Source organism: Rhinatrema bivittatum, chromosome 4 (assembly GCF_901001135.1).
Source record: "Rhinatrema bivittatum chromosome 4, aRhiBiv1.1, whole genome shotgun sequence".
In the NCBI taxonomy this organism is placed as follows: Eukaryota; Metazoa; Chordata; class Amphibia; order Gymnophiona; family Rhinatrematidae; genus Rhinatrema; species Rhinatrema bivittatum.
This window is the reverse complement of record NC_042618.1, coordinates 47,281,500-47,297,455: the sequence shown is the minus strand read 5'-3', so window position 1 is coordinate 47,297,455 and position 15,956 is coordinate 47,281,500. Positions and strand designations below refer to the sequence as shown.

The window sequence follows — 15,956 nt, the reverse complement described above, 5'->3', positions numbered from 1 at the left end:
AACCTTTCCGTCAGAAAAAAAATCAGCAGAACCAGAGGTCATGAGCTGAGGCTCCAGGGAGGAAGACTAAGAACCAAGGTCAGGAAGTATTTCTTCACGGGAAAGGGTGGTGGATGCCTGGAATGCCCTTCCGGAGGAAGTGGTGAAGTCTAAAACTGTGGAACGACTTCAAAGGGGCGTGGGATAAACAATGTGGATCCATTAAGTCTAGAGGGCGTGAATAAAGTTGGAGGGCAGCCAAAACACTGCACGGAGCGGCAGTAGCCACAGCGGCATTCAAACACTGCACGGAGCGGCAGTAGCCAACAGCGGCATTCACGGAGCGGGATGCCAGTGGCCAGTAAGTTGGTGTTCCACCTTCACGGAGCGGAAGGATGGAGGGCTGCTATTTCCCAAAAAAAATAAATAAATAAAACAAAACAAAAAAATAAAAACAGGGGTGGGTAAGAGTAATGGGGCAAGGGGGTGGCCTGCTTGTTACCCCTAATTGAGCTGGATGTCACTTGGATGCAGATACAGAGCTGAGCTCTAAATTGGGTGGAGGGGAATTAGGGGCTGGAGGGTACTGGAAGCCAATAGTAACAGGTGGGAGAGAGAAAAAGGGAAAAAAAATGATAAAGTGCGTAGCTTGCTGGGCAGACTTGATGGGCCGTTGGTCTTCTTCTGCCGTCATTTCTATGTTTCTATGTTTCTATGATCCTTTTCCAGCTTGCAGCAAGAGTGGCAGGTGAAGGCCGACCTGAGCTCCCTGCTCCACCCCCTACCTAGAAAACCACCACCGATGGGCATGATTCTGAGTTGTCTGCAGCTCTACCACCACCAAGAGGTCCTCAATAATATGGAGCCAGTGAGGCTTTCTATTAGGTAGATAAGGCAGGGGCAAGGGTGGCTGGGGATGAACTGGATTACGTGCATCTGTGCCAAACGTGCAGTACCCACCTACATCGGTTTACTCTTCGTTTTACAGAAATTAGAGGTACTTGATGGTATCTCCGAGCCTGATCTAAAAAAACGCACTTGAATGGCAGAAATGCTAAATTAAGCCACAGTGAACTTCCAGCTGGGCTGCAGTTCCCAAGGCTGTGCATAAAAGCAAAGGCGGCAAAGCCGTGATGTGTGCGCTATGGGACATGCACACCTCTCGTTTCTGAAGATGGGCCCACAGAGTTACGTGCAGAGAATTGTTTTTGTTTCCACCACAGCAGCCATGGGTGCTCATTCTCATCCGTAAAAAAGGGAAATGCCATGGTAGTGCGGAGCCGCAGTAGCTTTCAGAGGATAACTACCTTGGTTTGGATTAAAGCTCGAGAACCATTTAGGCCCAGACCATCAACTTCAGTTTCTTCAGCATCGAGGTTTGTTCCTACCACAAAGTGATCTGCACCACCAGAAACATTCTGAAATGGAATGAATATAATTAGTAACCTTAATCATTTTAATTAAGGAATAAAGGCATGGAAATGGTCTTTCATGGCAGAACGGTGTCATCTCAGGTATGTCATGTACAAGACTGGATAATACATTAGATGGACTAGGTAAGTGCCCACCCCGATTTTTCCTCTTTTCCTGGCCCGGATCTCACACCCTCCACTTTAAGTATTGGCCATGCCCCCACCACCACCACAGGCTAGCATCAGGAGTGGATAAGCATAGTTTTGCTGCTTGCCAATCTTCAAGCAATCATTATCTGCAGTGATGACAGAAAAAAAATTCAGCAAAGGACTTGTGAGCTGGCAAGGATTCGCGGGCCCTCTGGCAGCCCAGCCCATCACACTGAATTTTCCTCCTATTGTCCCAGAAGCAGCTGTTGCTTGAAGATTTCTGCACCAAAATGAGGAGAGGTAGAATGGAGGAGGAGACTCAGGAAGAGGGCCCAAGGGAGGAGTGGGGACCACCCAACTCTACCATTATTTTGGAGCAGGGATTCTCTCTCCCTTCCCTCCCTCTGGGGCACACTGGCTAGCCCCGGCCATAAGGCCCAAGGATATACCTCGTACTTGCCACTAGTAGAGACATATTTCAACAGGACAGTGACAGGGCCAGCGTGAATCTGCACAGAGAAGCAACTTATGCGGGGCAGCAGTTAGCAAAAGCCTTCAGGTCTCTCTCAGGCTTAAACAGGCTGCTGCTCATCTCTACCTCTTGCAGCTATAAGAGGTTCCCCTAAGCAAAGCGAAACCAAACAGATGGGGAGGTGGGAGATACCAGCCATGTGTTCAAGTTACTGACACACAAGGGAGAGGGAATAGGAGAGGAGGGCCTGCAAGAGAAAGAAAACAGACTAGCAGAGAGGAAGAGAGACAATAAGGAGCATGAGGAGAAAGAAGAATTTAGAAAAGAAATGAGGAGAAAGAGGGAGCACAGCAGAGAGGAGGAAGGATAAAAGGGGAGGGCGATCGTCAGATGAGGTATCTAGAAAAGAGGGAATATGAGAGAAGAAGAAAGGAAGTACAGCTGTGTGTGTGTGTGTGTGTGTGTGTGTGTAGGCGGGGGGCGGGGAATGAGATTGATTAGGAAGGGTGAGAGGTAGGATAATGGTGAAGCAGCTTTCCACTGTCTCTCATCATTTTAAATGAGTGTCCCGTTGTGGGAAATAACTTGGGGTCCAGCGTGCTGTGGGCAGAATCAGAGCAAAGAGGTGGCCGGAATAACCTGCTCTGGAAAACAGCAGCATGGAGCAGTAAGACGACAGTGACTGAAGCCTGGGCCTACCCCTCGCCCTTAGAGCATTCTTCTATGGGGCGCTGCAGACTTCACAGGTAGTCTGTATTTCTCCCACTCTTTAGCGCGTTTTGCAAAATTTAGAAAGCACTAGGTTTTTGGTTTGTCCGCTCATCTCTAATTCAGACATCACAGAAAGGACCAGCAGGCAGGTAGACAAAAAAAAAAAAAAACACAGAAGAGCAGGAAACCGTGAAGCTGACAGGGTTCCCACACTCTGCCATTATAGAGGAAAAGCAGTGAGCTGGCCAGGGTTGAGGGAAAAGATGATGAGAGAAAGGGAACCAGAGGATATGAAGGGAGGAAAGTGCACGACACCCATCCCCTACCAACACCCAAACCTTAACCAGCAAGCCTGACAACGTACTGTGCCTTAGGCAGAGCCGTCCGGACTTCTAATCATTTACGATTATAGACAGGCATATTGATGTGCTTCAAAGTAGTATTCAAGTAGTAAGGGACAGAGACTGCCGTGAACTGGTTGCAAATTTAAATAGCCCGCGGTTTTTTGAGCACGTTGACGTCATGACGTCTAGCGTCTGGTTGCTATAGCAACACCAAGTCAATCGTAGCAATTAACAGGAAACAATGGAGATTTGCAGAAAAAACATTCAGTTCCAAAGCTGTATTGAGACCATCAGGATCCACTGTTCCCAGACGATGTATCCATCGTTGCTCGGCTTGAAGTAACAGTATCAAAATCTCCTCCACTCCAATGTTGATGAAACTGTTGTAAAAAACACAAACTTTCAAATCAAAGGTGTGAGCATGTTCAATGCAGTGAGCAGTTAACGGTGCTGTTAAGCGACCATTGTCTCTGTCCCTTACTACTTGAATTCTTTTGAGCCTTTTTGTCCAGATGAAAAGGCTGGCGACGCCGAGGCATTAAGTTAAGTAGTTCTACTTTCTTTTTTTTCTATATGATACATTAAGTCAGCTTCTATATTGTGCATTTCAGAATATCCTTTTGTCATTGACTCCTGAAGAAGCAACCTTGTGTTGCAAAACACCGGCCGCTGTCTGGTCTCTTCAACAATTTATTTATAAGGGCACAGTTGGATGTTATTATCATTTCTATCCTTTTGACAAATATCTACTTTGAAGCATATCAATATGCCTGTCTATAACCGCAAATGATTAGAAGTCCGGACGGCTCTGCCTAAGGCACATTACGTTGTCAGGCTTGCTGATGCGGTTCCACTTATAAAATAATATATACCTACGGCGTTAGCCTTTGACTTGAATTTTCAGTATCTGGTCCTTTTGTTGTTGCGTTAAAAATAGCACCTCAATTTATAACACAAATCAAACATTTAAAAATGTGCAAGATAGCGATCTGGGCAATGCTGAATGCGTTAGGCTTAACCTCCTCCACCTCCAGGCTGGGAAAATACATCTGGGCAGCTGCTCCGCTTGATGCCCAAGTGCCCCAGCTGGAGGAGCAGCAGCTTGAAAAGCACTCCCATTCTGTCCAGCAGCAGTAGTCATGAAGCACAGGATCCATGAGTCAACATACTTATAAGTCCATCAGCAGCTCTGCCCCCTCCTTATGCATGGGTTTCCAGGGCTGGATGAAGGGCCACTGCAAAGCCCTTAAGCATGATGACTCAAAGATCCTCTACTTCATCTTCCACTGTCATCACTACTACTGGAGATGGCAGTATAGTAATTGTTCACACAGGGTGAAAAAACAGGTAGCATTAGCCCTGGGCACAGGTACTAAAAGAATCTATAGAATTAGATAAGAAGCATGTCAGAGGTAAAAAAATATTAAAACCTTTTCCAAATACATTTCAGGCCAAAAGCCTGTGAGGGAGTCAACTGGACCACTAGATGACCAAAGGGTAAAAGGGGTGGTCAGGGAAGACAAGGAAATAGAAAAACTGAATGATTATATCCACACTGAAAACATTCTGTGATGGTTCTGAGCAACTAAAAATCTCTGTGATAATGGAGGATGTAATAGGTCAAAATTGACAAACTAAAGCAAAAAAGAATCACCAGGACCAGACTAGAGTCCTGAATGAACTCAAAACAAGTAATTGTTTTAAAAACCTGTTCCTAAAAACATCCAAAGGTACCCGAAGACAGAGGTTGGCCAAATTAACATCGATTTTTATAAGGGGTGATCTGAGAAACCACAGATCAGTTCAGTGTATGGCGGTGGTAAAAAAAACCCCCAAATAGAATGTTAAGAATTATCCAAAAAGGAATGGAGAATAAGACAGAAGTGATAGTGCCTCTATTGATCCATGGTGCGACCACATCTAGAGTACTGTGGACAGTTCTGGTTGCCATATCTCAGAAAAAGACATAGCACAACTAGAAACGGTGCAGGAGGGCAACAAAGATAATACAAGGGATAGAATGGCTCCTCTATAATGAGAGGCTGCACAGGTTAGAGATCTTCAGCTTGGAAAAGAGACAGCTAAGAGGGGATGTGACAGAAGTTTATAAAATCGTGAGTGAGCTGGAATGAGCAAATAATGAATGGTTATTTATTCTTTCAAATAATATTAAAACAAGGGGACATTATGAAACTAACAATCGAAAGGTTTAAAATAAAACATAAAAGTACTTTTTCACTCAGCATGCAATCAACCTGTGGAACTTGTTGCCAGAAGACATGATCAAGGCGACTAAATCTATATTAAACCCTGCTATGTTAAACAAATTCCTGGGGAAAAGTCCATAAAACATTATTAGTCAGGTAGACTAGGGAAAGCTATTGCTATCCCTGGACGTGAGTAACAAGAAATAGATGTATTTTTTGGGGCCTGCCAAGTACTTGTGACCCAGATTGGTCACTGTTGGAAACAGGATACTGGGCTAGATGGACCTTGGTCTGATCCAACATGATATTTCTTATGTACTACAGTGCCTATGCAATTATAACAACTAGGGAAAGCAAGCTTCTTGAATGCTTCCAACAAATTTGTAGATGAATTGCGTGGGTGGAGTTTGTGTGCACAGGCACGTGTATGGATGGGGTGTAGAGGGAGCAGAGGGACAGGTGGATGGAGGTATGAAAGAATGTGTCTTTGTGCGCACACAGGCATTTCAGAGGTACATGTATGTAGGTATGCATTGGGGTTGGTGTGTAGTATGGGGGGGCGATATGTACACTATATATAGAGGAACATAAGAATATAAGAAGTCATACAGTATCAGACCGAGGGTCGATCAAGCCCATCATCCTATTTCCAAAAGCGGCCAATCCGAGTTACAAGTAACTGGCAAGCACCCAAACATTAAACGGATCCCATGCTACTAATGCCAGTAACAGAAGTAGCTATTTCCTAAGTCAACTTGATTAATAGCAGTTTTTGGACTTTTCCTCCGGGAACTTATCCAAACCTTTTTTAAACACAGTTACACTTAACTGCACTAACCACATCCTCTGGAAACAAATTCCAGAGCTTAATTGTGCATTCAGTGAAAAACAATTGTCTCCGATTAGTTTTAAATGTGCTACTTGCTAATGTTATGGAATGCCCCCTAGTCCTCCTATTATATGAAAGAGTAAATAACCGAGTTCTAGATCTCTCATGATTTTAAAGACCTCTATCATATCCCCCCTCAGTCGTCTCTTCTCCAAGCTGAAAAGTCCTAACCTCTTTAGTCTTTCCTCATAGGGGAGCTGTTCCATCCCCTTTATCATTCTGGTCGCCCTTTTTTGAAAGTGCTTTTTAGTACCATACGTTGACAGCTGTTTCAGTTATTTTCCCTGTATTGCTTTGTGCCATAGTGCTGGAAGGCTGAGGGAGGGCATTTCTTTTTCAGCAGTTCTAACCGTTTCCCATAGAAAGCAACAGGGATCGTTTTGGAGGCTCAGTTCTCAATACCACCCTGATGTTTGCATGTCAAATATTTGGAGACATTGATCCCTTTATATGATTCCTTCCAACATTCCATATGCTGGAAAGCCATAAGAAGGGTGTTTAAAAACAATGGGATGAAATTTGAAAGTTTCCTTCCTCAAAGTATTGCAAGAATGTGCTAACCCATTACCAAAGTTATTATTAAACCTACTAACAAACTTATGTCGGGATTTGGGGTACAGGACACCTCAAAAATATCATTGTAATGAAAAATGTATTCACCTTTTGATCTGCATTGATTCCGAGAGCAAACATGATGTTCTTGCAGCAAGTGAATTCATGCCAGGAACATCTTAATCCAGATCCTGTGCTCATACCATGGATAGTTCTCCAAGTGCTTACAGAATTGACACTGAAACAGTGATTCACAAAAATGGTCAAAATAAACTGAGTGAACCTCTAGCTCTCTATGTATTTTAAACATTTGCTTTCCAAGAACTTAAAGTGGCAACAAATACTGGAAAAAAAAAGGGGCAAGCAATAGAGCAAACTTCCCCACAGTTATGGAATCCACCAAGGTGTACCAGAGAAGATGCAAACAAAACTTTAAAACATCAAGTGGTGGTAGCTTTGTTACATGCTAAAGACAAATCCAGAACATTTGCTGCACATCACCCCCAAATACCAACTTCTAAATACAGCACCAGTGGCTTAATCAGCAGCAACATGGCACAAGAAGAGCACGATGAATGTTAATGGTATTCTACAGCATCGTGCCGACCAGAGGCTACCAAGCACAGAACCACCTTAAGTGTTAGGGGCCCGAAGAAGATAGAGAAAGAAGCAGAGAATTCCCCCCCACCCAAAGACTGGGTCAGCAAATCAAGGGGTGTAGCCCTGAAATGTCAAAACTCAAAAAGAAAAGAAAAAAAGGTAAGCCATTTTTAGCATCCGTGCACTATCCATAAAGAAGAAGTGGTGTACCTCTAAAAATAAGACCACTAGGCCAGCGGTGGAAGATGAGAACGTTTAGGTGCAAAACTACTCTTCCGTAGCACATGAGGTTGTCAAGTGTTGAAAGAATATATATATATTAAACCAAGATTTAGTAAAACGTGTGTTACCCAAGCTGTGCCTCCACAAGTTCGACCCCTCCTTTTTCTTCACTGCTGGTCTCGAGAAGTCTGTTTAAACTTATTACAATTTCGGGTGACTGCTGTACAGGTCCATCCGGAAAACTAAACTTAAAGATGTCCTCATAGCTCAAGCTGACCTACAAAAACAAAATTACTCTTGGAGTTAGCAGTCCAGTCAAGGGCATTTTATTCACTTCACTTTGTAGCAGAATGATATTTACTCCGCAGTCTTGTGTACATTTGCTCCTTTATAAAACAGGATTATGCTGTAGGACAGTGCTGGAGTCTGTTTTCTTCTGCTAGCTGCTATTCAGAAACCCAAAACTCATCTTTCCACCCCCTAAGCATTAGAAGAGAAATATTTGACCCTGCCTGTTAAATTTCACAGCATGCAAGCATAATCAGCAACAAAAAGCATTTATATTTTCCATCAGCAGTTTACTTTGGATTACAGGTAAAAAAAAAAAAAAAAAAAAAAAAAGACACCCAAACATTTCTGAGCTGCTTATTATGTACTGCACACTGACACAGCAGATAAAGACCAGGCCCGTTCAGTCTGCCCAGTTGTGCTGGCCCCCGCTGCTGACTGATTCCAGCTTCTGGCTGTAGAAGCTTGGGTCATCTACCTATCCTGGGCAAATGAGCATACCTAATCCAAGACCCAGCCGCTCCCCCGCCACCAGGTCTTACCACAATAAAACTTGTGTCCCGCTAAGTGCTACTAACAAAATCATAATTTGATCACAGGTCATCAAAACCCATCATGTTAAACCCAGAACCAGCACCAGACTATGTGGGGACCCTCAATCAGACACCCTTACAACGCTTCTAATACCCGGAGAAGCCTATTGGCTGCCCTTCTGGTCTAGAAATCCCGATTCATTGTGTCATCTGTACCAGCACTGGCCCAGTCATCAGCCTGTGGGCTTTTAGTGTTCCACTTGCATCCTCTCTGTGCAAGGCCAACCTCAGACTTGGCTCCTGAAGTCTCTTCTCACTATTGGACCTCTTAATAATTACTGCCACAGCATTACTATGATTCTAGCCATACTGAAAACACTGCAGAATTTCTACCCGGGTTTTTAAATTCCAGAGCATTACCCTGCCATGTCTCCTAGTCGCACCTTTGTGATGCAATTATAGATTTTAGCTTAGTTCCAAATTTCTGTGGGCAAAGCGTGCTATAAATTATATGCATATCACTCACCCCCAAATTTGGCCACTCTAGGCACAGACTTAGTAGGCCTGTGCATAAATCCAGGCCTGGTTGAAGCATGTAGGCAGGTACAAACTGCTCTCACACTTTTTTTGCTGCATGCCCCACTGTCAGTCTTTTGAGGGAGGAAATGCTGCAAAGCATCATAGGCTTGCAACTGTATTTTTGAAATTAGGGTGAAAATTAGTTTAAACTGATTTTTACCTTTGCAAAACTAGAGAATGTATCAGTAGAAATAGATTTAAATTGAAAATGATGGACCTTGTGAATGTGTTACTGTGGATTGGGTTTTATTAACTGATTACAATTGAGGAAGACTCCTTGAAAATACTATTTTGGGTTAAATCTCAACAGGGTGGGCTCTCTCATGACACCATACGATCATCACTGAGTACCGGTAGGTTTTTAACCAGGAAATTGCAGTATACAAAACAAATGAAATTAAAATTCTCTACCCATCTTGCCTCTGTTTAGATTTCCCAGCGTAGTAAAATATATCCTACAATCGGTACCAATCTGGATTCAGGAAAGGGCACGAAGCAGAATCAGTTCTGTTGGCCATCGCAAACAGTATCCACCCTCATGCAGTTCAGGGTGGTGACTGCCTCACTGTCCTACTTGATCTCTCGGCTGCCTTTGATACAGTCGATCACCATCTCCTGGATCCAGCGACTCAAGGACATAAAAAAAAAATAGATGGCACTGCCCTAAAGTGGTTTGAATCATTCCTTGCTAACAGAACGCAGTTTGATAATGAGGGCCAACAAACCATCTTACCCTACACCTCAGGGACTGGTCCTCTCCCCACTGTGCTTAAACATCTACATGTGTCCTATCTGCGACCTCATCTAGTCCTTGAATATGGAGTGCTACCTATTTGTAGATGACATCCAACTCTGCACCAAAACTGGATCTGATCAAACTTCATCCATTACCAGCATTAATAACTGTCTTACAGTGGCTTAGTAAACACAAAGACTAAATCCATCTAAACTGGAACCCCTGTGGCTAGTCCATCACCCAAAAAAAAAAAAAAAAAAACAAAAAAAAAAAAAAAAAACTTCCCTCACTAGCAGGTGCCACCTTAAATCCTAAAGGAGTCGGTACAAAGCCTAGAGGTTCAACTCTGCCAAAAGCTCACAATGGAACCCCAAATTCCAAAAGCAGTAAGGTCCTCCTTCATGTATCTGCATCAGATCACCAACTATGTAATTTCCTTGCTATATGTAATCTTGCCAGTTACTGCTGCGAGAATTTTAATAAGTGCAAAAGCAACTGATCCTATCAAGCCTATTCTACATCATCTTCACTGGCTCCCAGTTTAGAACTCTCTGCTTGAATAAACAGGCCCCTGAATACCTCTCTCAAGCTTCTCTCCCCTTACTCACACTGAAAGCAACTCCGGTCTGCCAAAATGGCTCTTCTTTCCTCTCCTCCCCTGGCTGCTGCCAGATTGTCCTGCACAAGACTGTGTGCTTTCAGCACCAAAAATTTGGAGTCATGCTACCTTAAGTTCAGTAAAAAAGCTGAGGCATGGCTTTTCAGCCAGGCCTTCTCCCAAGACCCACATCTTCTACCCAACTTCCTGAACCCTCTACAAAAGACTGTGCTATACACAACAGGGGCACAACTGGGTCTTGAAACTATTCACTAATGGGGATTTCCTATGCTGGATCCCAATGCTTCATTAATTGCAAATCCTGATTTGAATGTAAGCTGCTCCAGTGCCTCTGCTCATTTAAAATTTATTGCAATCCACCTAGAGACCAACTTTGGGAAGAGTCAGAAAATCCAATGTTCTTAAAAAAAAACAAAACAAAACAGCTGAGCACTCAGTGCATATACAGGGACATGAAACATCCTTCTCCCCCTGTCACCCTGCAACCCAACCAGCTTGGCCATAGCACCACCCCCTCAGCCTAGCACAGCCCCTCCTGCAGCCCTCATGAGCAGATTCCCCCACCACAGCGGGATGTCACCCCTCTCCTCGTCTTTTTAGCAATGCGCCATTCCAGGGACAAGTGTAATTTGCAAACAGCACACACTACTGGCAAGAAGTGTGTGTGTCGTCAAGAAAATGGCACATGCTAAAACCTGGCCCCCCACCTTGGGACCACAGCCGAAACGACACCGACAGACAGAGGCCTCCAATTCCCAAGTGAACTATACATACATAGATTCTGAATACACGTAATTGTGAAAGTTTACAATACGATTGTAATGAAACCCAAACCTCAGCTCCTGAATCGGCAGCAGCATTTCTTCTGTCGTGTTCAGTGGACTCGGGATAATCGTGTCCGGAGGTAGTGCAATGAGTTTGGTTAACGGCGGCAACATTTTGGAGGCTGTCTGACACTGGCACCAGCGCTTCAAGCATATTGTTAAAACTCTCAGACTTGGCTACAGATTCAGTGAAGCCTTCAAAGTCACCCCACGAATTACTGTGCTCAGTTACTGTGCTGGCAGCAGCGGTATTCTCAGGCAGTCCTACACTTGCACAAATCCTCGCTTCACCCACAGCCTCCCAGAGGCCGGATTGAAGCTTCTCGAGTGTCATATTTTCTTCAGAGTTCTGATCGAAGCTGCTCCGCTCTCCAGGACGCTCATCCGTCCCAAGGGCCATACCAGCGACGGCTTCACCGGGATGCTGCGGGCAGGCGCAGTTTAGAGCAGGACTTTCCAACAAATATCGAGCCTGCATTGTTTTTGCCCCATGGTGCTAGGCGGCCGTCAGCAAGGAGGAATAGGTGAACAGCGGGTCGTCATCCCCGTAAATCCCGCAAGGGCGGCGTGCGACAGGCGCCAAAAGCTTCTCAGCACAGCAGAAACGCAGCCAGCTTCTTCATTCTGCCCCAAGCATTTAAATTCATTAACGCCGCTGGGTGAGGGCGTCATGTGCTTTCACTGTTGATAGTTTCAATATTCCTGGCTTTGTTACCTGGGAAAAGGAAAAGGTTTAAAAAAAAAAAAAAAAAAAGCTGAAATAATGACCACTGCATACGGACAGTCAATAAAACATCAAAAATAGATTTAAAGTACACAGGCATATCAACACAGTAGCTAAATATGGCTCTTTGTTGAGGTGTCAGGTGATTTTATTGATTAGAACAAGCTACTGTGTAATCCTGTGCTGCTGTTGATGACTTTAAAAACAGCAGTACCAAGTACATTCCTCAGGATATTAAATTTGCCTTTTGCGTCCCCTTTTGCTTGTCCTTCTAGGTCATGGTGCACTTCTTACCTCTGAAGAAGAGAGATGGACATATGGTTTTTGTGCAGCTACACTACCTGTTCTTTGGGCAAAAACAAAACAAAACATAAATCTCTTTTAGAGTCCTCCCTTAGTCTGACCGAGCTAGATTCCTAGTTTATGAGGAACAGAGTGAAGTCTTCCAGGGACTCTGCAGGTTACAGATAAAAAAAAAAAAAAAAAAAGGGAGAGAGATAAGAGATTTCTGATTGCAATCTTAAACCGCACCCCCACCAACATCTGATTAAAAAAAAAACAAACCAGGAAGTCACAGAACCCATAAAAGGGTGCAGGTCAAAGTGCTGGCAACTTTCACTTCCAAACGAATTCTCTCAAAAATGCAGCTCGTACTAACGTTGGGACAATAAACTGGTTCTTAAAATGGAATGAACCAGCTGCAGTGTGGTGCTGGACGTTTGCATGGCAGCGCCAGGCTAGCCCGAAGAGCGCGGTTTTAATTCTTTGTTCAAACACATACATTCTGGTTTGAGTATTTGTTCTTGTTTTGAATAATGCCTATTGCCTCGCCAGGTTTACCACTTTTTTTTTTCTGCTTCACCCTTTGATTTTATACCCAATCAGGTCGTGATATCCTCTTATCGCAGCAGCGTAAGAATTCTCCAAGAGACGACCACGTGTATGAGCTTTCATAGTAAAATGGGCCATCCAGTCTGCCCAACAAAGGGTTCGGGCTTGTAACTGGCACTCCTTGCAGGGTAATTACCCCAAGGATAAGGATGCCCCATTCACGCTGGGAAAGTAATGGCCAGATTCCGCCCACCCCCCACCCCACTATTTTGCCTGTACACATTTTAAGAATAAGCAGGCTCCATCTAAGCCAAACAGGTGACTGACAGATCTCCACTCTCCCAGCTCCCCTATGAGGAAAGAGTAAAGAAGTTAGGACTTTTCAGCTTGGAGAAAAGATGGCTGAGGGGGAATATGGTAGAGGTGTTTAAAATCATGAGAACGGGTAGATGTGAATCTGTTATTTACTCTTTCGGATAATAGAAAGACTAGGGGGCACTCCATGAAGTTAGCATGGGGCACATTTAAAACTAATCGGAGAAAGTTCTTTTTTACTCAACGCCCAATTAAACTCTGGAATTTGTTGCCAGAGGATGTGGTTAGTGCAGTTAGTATAGCTGTGTTTAAAAAAGGATTGGATAAGTTCTTGGAGGAGACGTCCATTACCTGCTATTAATTAAGTTGACTTAGAAAATAGCCACTGCTATTACTAGCAACAGTAACATGGAATATAGTTTTTGGGTACTTGCCAGGTTCTTATGGCCTGGATTGGCCACTGTTGGAAACAGGATACTGGGCTTGATGGACCCTTGGTCTGACCCAGTATGGCATGTTCTTATGTTGTTGCGGTGCACGGAGGGCCTGCATCAGCTGTAAAAGCACAAGAGCCGACTGCATTTGCTCTACCGCCATCATAGGTTTACTGGAAGATATGCCCAGATGCATCCCTTGAATGTACCAGGGGCTGGTTGGAACTGCCGCTCCGTGCAGTTACCACCCCCACCCCCCGGAAATATTCCACCAAAAAAAAGTTACCACTGTTCTTCATTTCCATTCTCTAGCCACTAGGGAAATCTACTTGCATATATACCATATATATATCTGAAAGGGGGATTTCCTTCCCCTTTCAGATCCTAGTTATTTTTCCTTGTTTTTTGTAACTTTCTCACATCCTAAATATTATTATAATATTTTTTAGTTTCAGACTATATTTGATGTTGAATTGGGAAATGTTTTTACTATGTTACTCTCTGCCTTTACACACATTGTTAATTGTAAACCGGGTTGATGTGATTCCTATCATGAAACTCGGTATAATAAAAATAATAAATAAATAAATATACCACTCCCTCTGGAATTCTGTTGCCCTCTGGTCTTCACCACTTCTTCCAGGAGGTCATTCCAGGCATCTTCTACCCTATCTGTGAAAACAATATTGCCTGCATGTTGTTCTTGATTCTACTCCCTTCGAGCTTCAGATTATGACCCCCTAGTTCTTACAGCTTTTTCTCCAATGGAAAAAGCTTGATTCTCGCGCATAATTAAAACATTTCAGGTATTTAAAAGTCTGTATCATATCCCCTGTCTTTCTTCTAGGATATAGTAAAAAAGAAAAAAAAAAAGTAAATTATTCTGCAAGTTAAGAAAAAAACCCATTACAATGTGCAAATCTCTTGAATGATGAAATATTAAAATATCGGACTAACAGAAACTGGAAGATATGTTTGTTTAGTTCTCAAAATACGGGGCTTTATTCAAGTATTCTAAATTTAAATTTATTGATTCAAGGTTTTTTTTTCCCCCACTGGTACAGAACTGTCACCATTTACTTTAGCATGGGGCTTGATGGGGAAAAAATGATAAAATGATTTAGATGAGCATCTTCAGTCTCCAGCGTTTCCTCACATGGCGCAATACGCAATCTGTTCTGAACTTGGATCAACATTCCCAGAATTATACCAAGCCACCAAAAGGTGAGAGCTCGAGTTTAAATATAGAGGTCAGGTCTCTTTTAAAAAGAAGGTGAACATCCGTTAATATTTATCAAAGGGTTTCCTCCGCAGCATAAACTGGCGACCCCAGGGAAGTGGACACAGAAAAAAAAAGGGGGGGGGGGGAGATATACACACACTGACAAAAAAGTTCTCTTATTAACCCTTGTGATGTCACAAAAGGTTTACTGAAGTTCAGAACAAAAAAAGAAGAGAGACAGATAAAAAGCACATAACCTCACTGTAGAGGTTAGATCGCTTTAAGAAAATCGTAGAAAAAAAGATGCAAGAAATTAAAAAGCACATTCACAGCTCTTCAAAGCATCGAGCCACACAGCATTCTAAATCATCCTCATTATGACTAAGAACAGTTTAAAATGTCGTCTTAAAGTGTTTCCGTGAAAAGTATTTTAAGAAGATTTTTTTTTTTTAAATCAACAACGCAGCGCTAAACCACGGACTCCTCTGCTGACAAAACAAACCTGGCATTCAACCGCACTTCAGGGCGCCGGAAAAACACGCGAACAATTTAGCCGGCTCCTCCTGCCTCTACCCCCTTTAAACGTGCAAAAAGACCGCTCGGAAGCCCCGTGGCGCGCGCCTCTTCCAGGCGGGCCCAACACCAGGGCAGTAACCAAGGAAGGACGCAGAGGCTGCGAATAAAGACGACAACACACTGCCGGGGGCTGCCAGCCAAAGCCGGGCACAAGGCGCTCCTCGGCCTGCGGCTGCCACTCAGCCCGCGCGCCGGCACCGCCCGCTCACGCGCAGCCTCCTAGCTTGCTCGCTCGCCTTCCTCGCGCCGCGGGGCTTTGCACGCACCTTGCAGCCCTGGCTGGAAGGAGGCGGAAGCCGAGCCGTGACATTTCCAGGGCTGGGGGGGAAGAGCTTCCTTCCCGGCCGCCTCCTCTCCTTTCAGACTTTTTGGTGGCTACTCGTCCTCTCCCCTCTCTTTTTTGTTTTGTTTCGTTTCCTGGTTGGGAAGTTGTTTGGGTTTTGCGGTGGGTGGTGGGTGGGCTTCTTCCGACCGCTCCAATCCCTCTCATCGACACGCTCGCCCTAGCCCAAATCAGCTGCTCGTGTGCCGCCAGGCACTTCACTGGCCCCGCCCTTCTAAAAACGAGACTCGCCCGGAGATCTAGGGAGGCACGGATGCCTCTTTAGTGACGGTGGATTTAGGGTGTTGCCTGCATATCATTTTTCCTTCACAGTTCAGGAGTTTTTTTGTCTCGTGTTATTTTCAGAAGCAGCAGAAGTGAAATGAGTATTGACACTATAGTGCCAATGCACTAA

The 15,956-nt window shown here is 44.1% G+C and overlaps 1 protein-coding gene across 1 annotated transcript; it reads right to left on the bottom strand.

Annotated features, from left to right (window-relative positions):
• Positions 1 to 3,330: 3,330 nt before the first annotated feature.
• On the bottom strand, positions 3,331 to 15,784 carry LOC115089784 (uncharacterized protein CLBA1-like). The gene is made up of 5 exons (XM_029598082.1): positions 15,486 to 15,784; positions 11,128 to 11,832; positions 7,667 to 7,815; positions 6,825 to 6,954; positions 3,331 to 3,448 (listed from the first exon to the last, which is right to left on the bottom strand). Exons 2-5 carry the CDS (start codon positions 11,593 to 11,595, stop codon positions 3,359 to 3,361), a joined length of 837 nt encoding a protein of 278 aa, XP_029453942.1. The 5' UTR covers positions 11,596 to 11,832; positions 15,486 to 15,784; the 3' UTR covers positions 3,331 to 3,358.
• Positions 15,785 to 15,956: the final 172 nt, after the last annotated feature.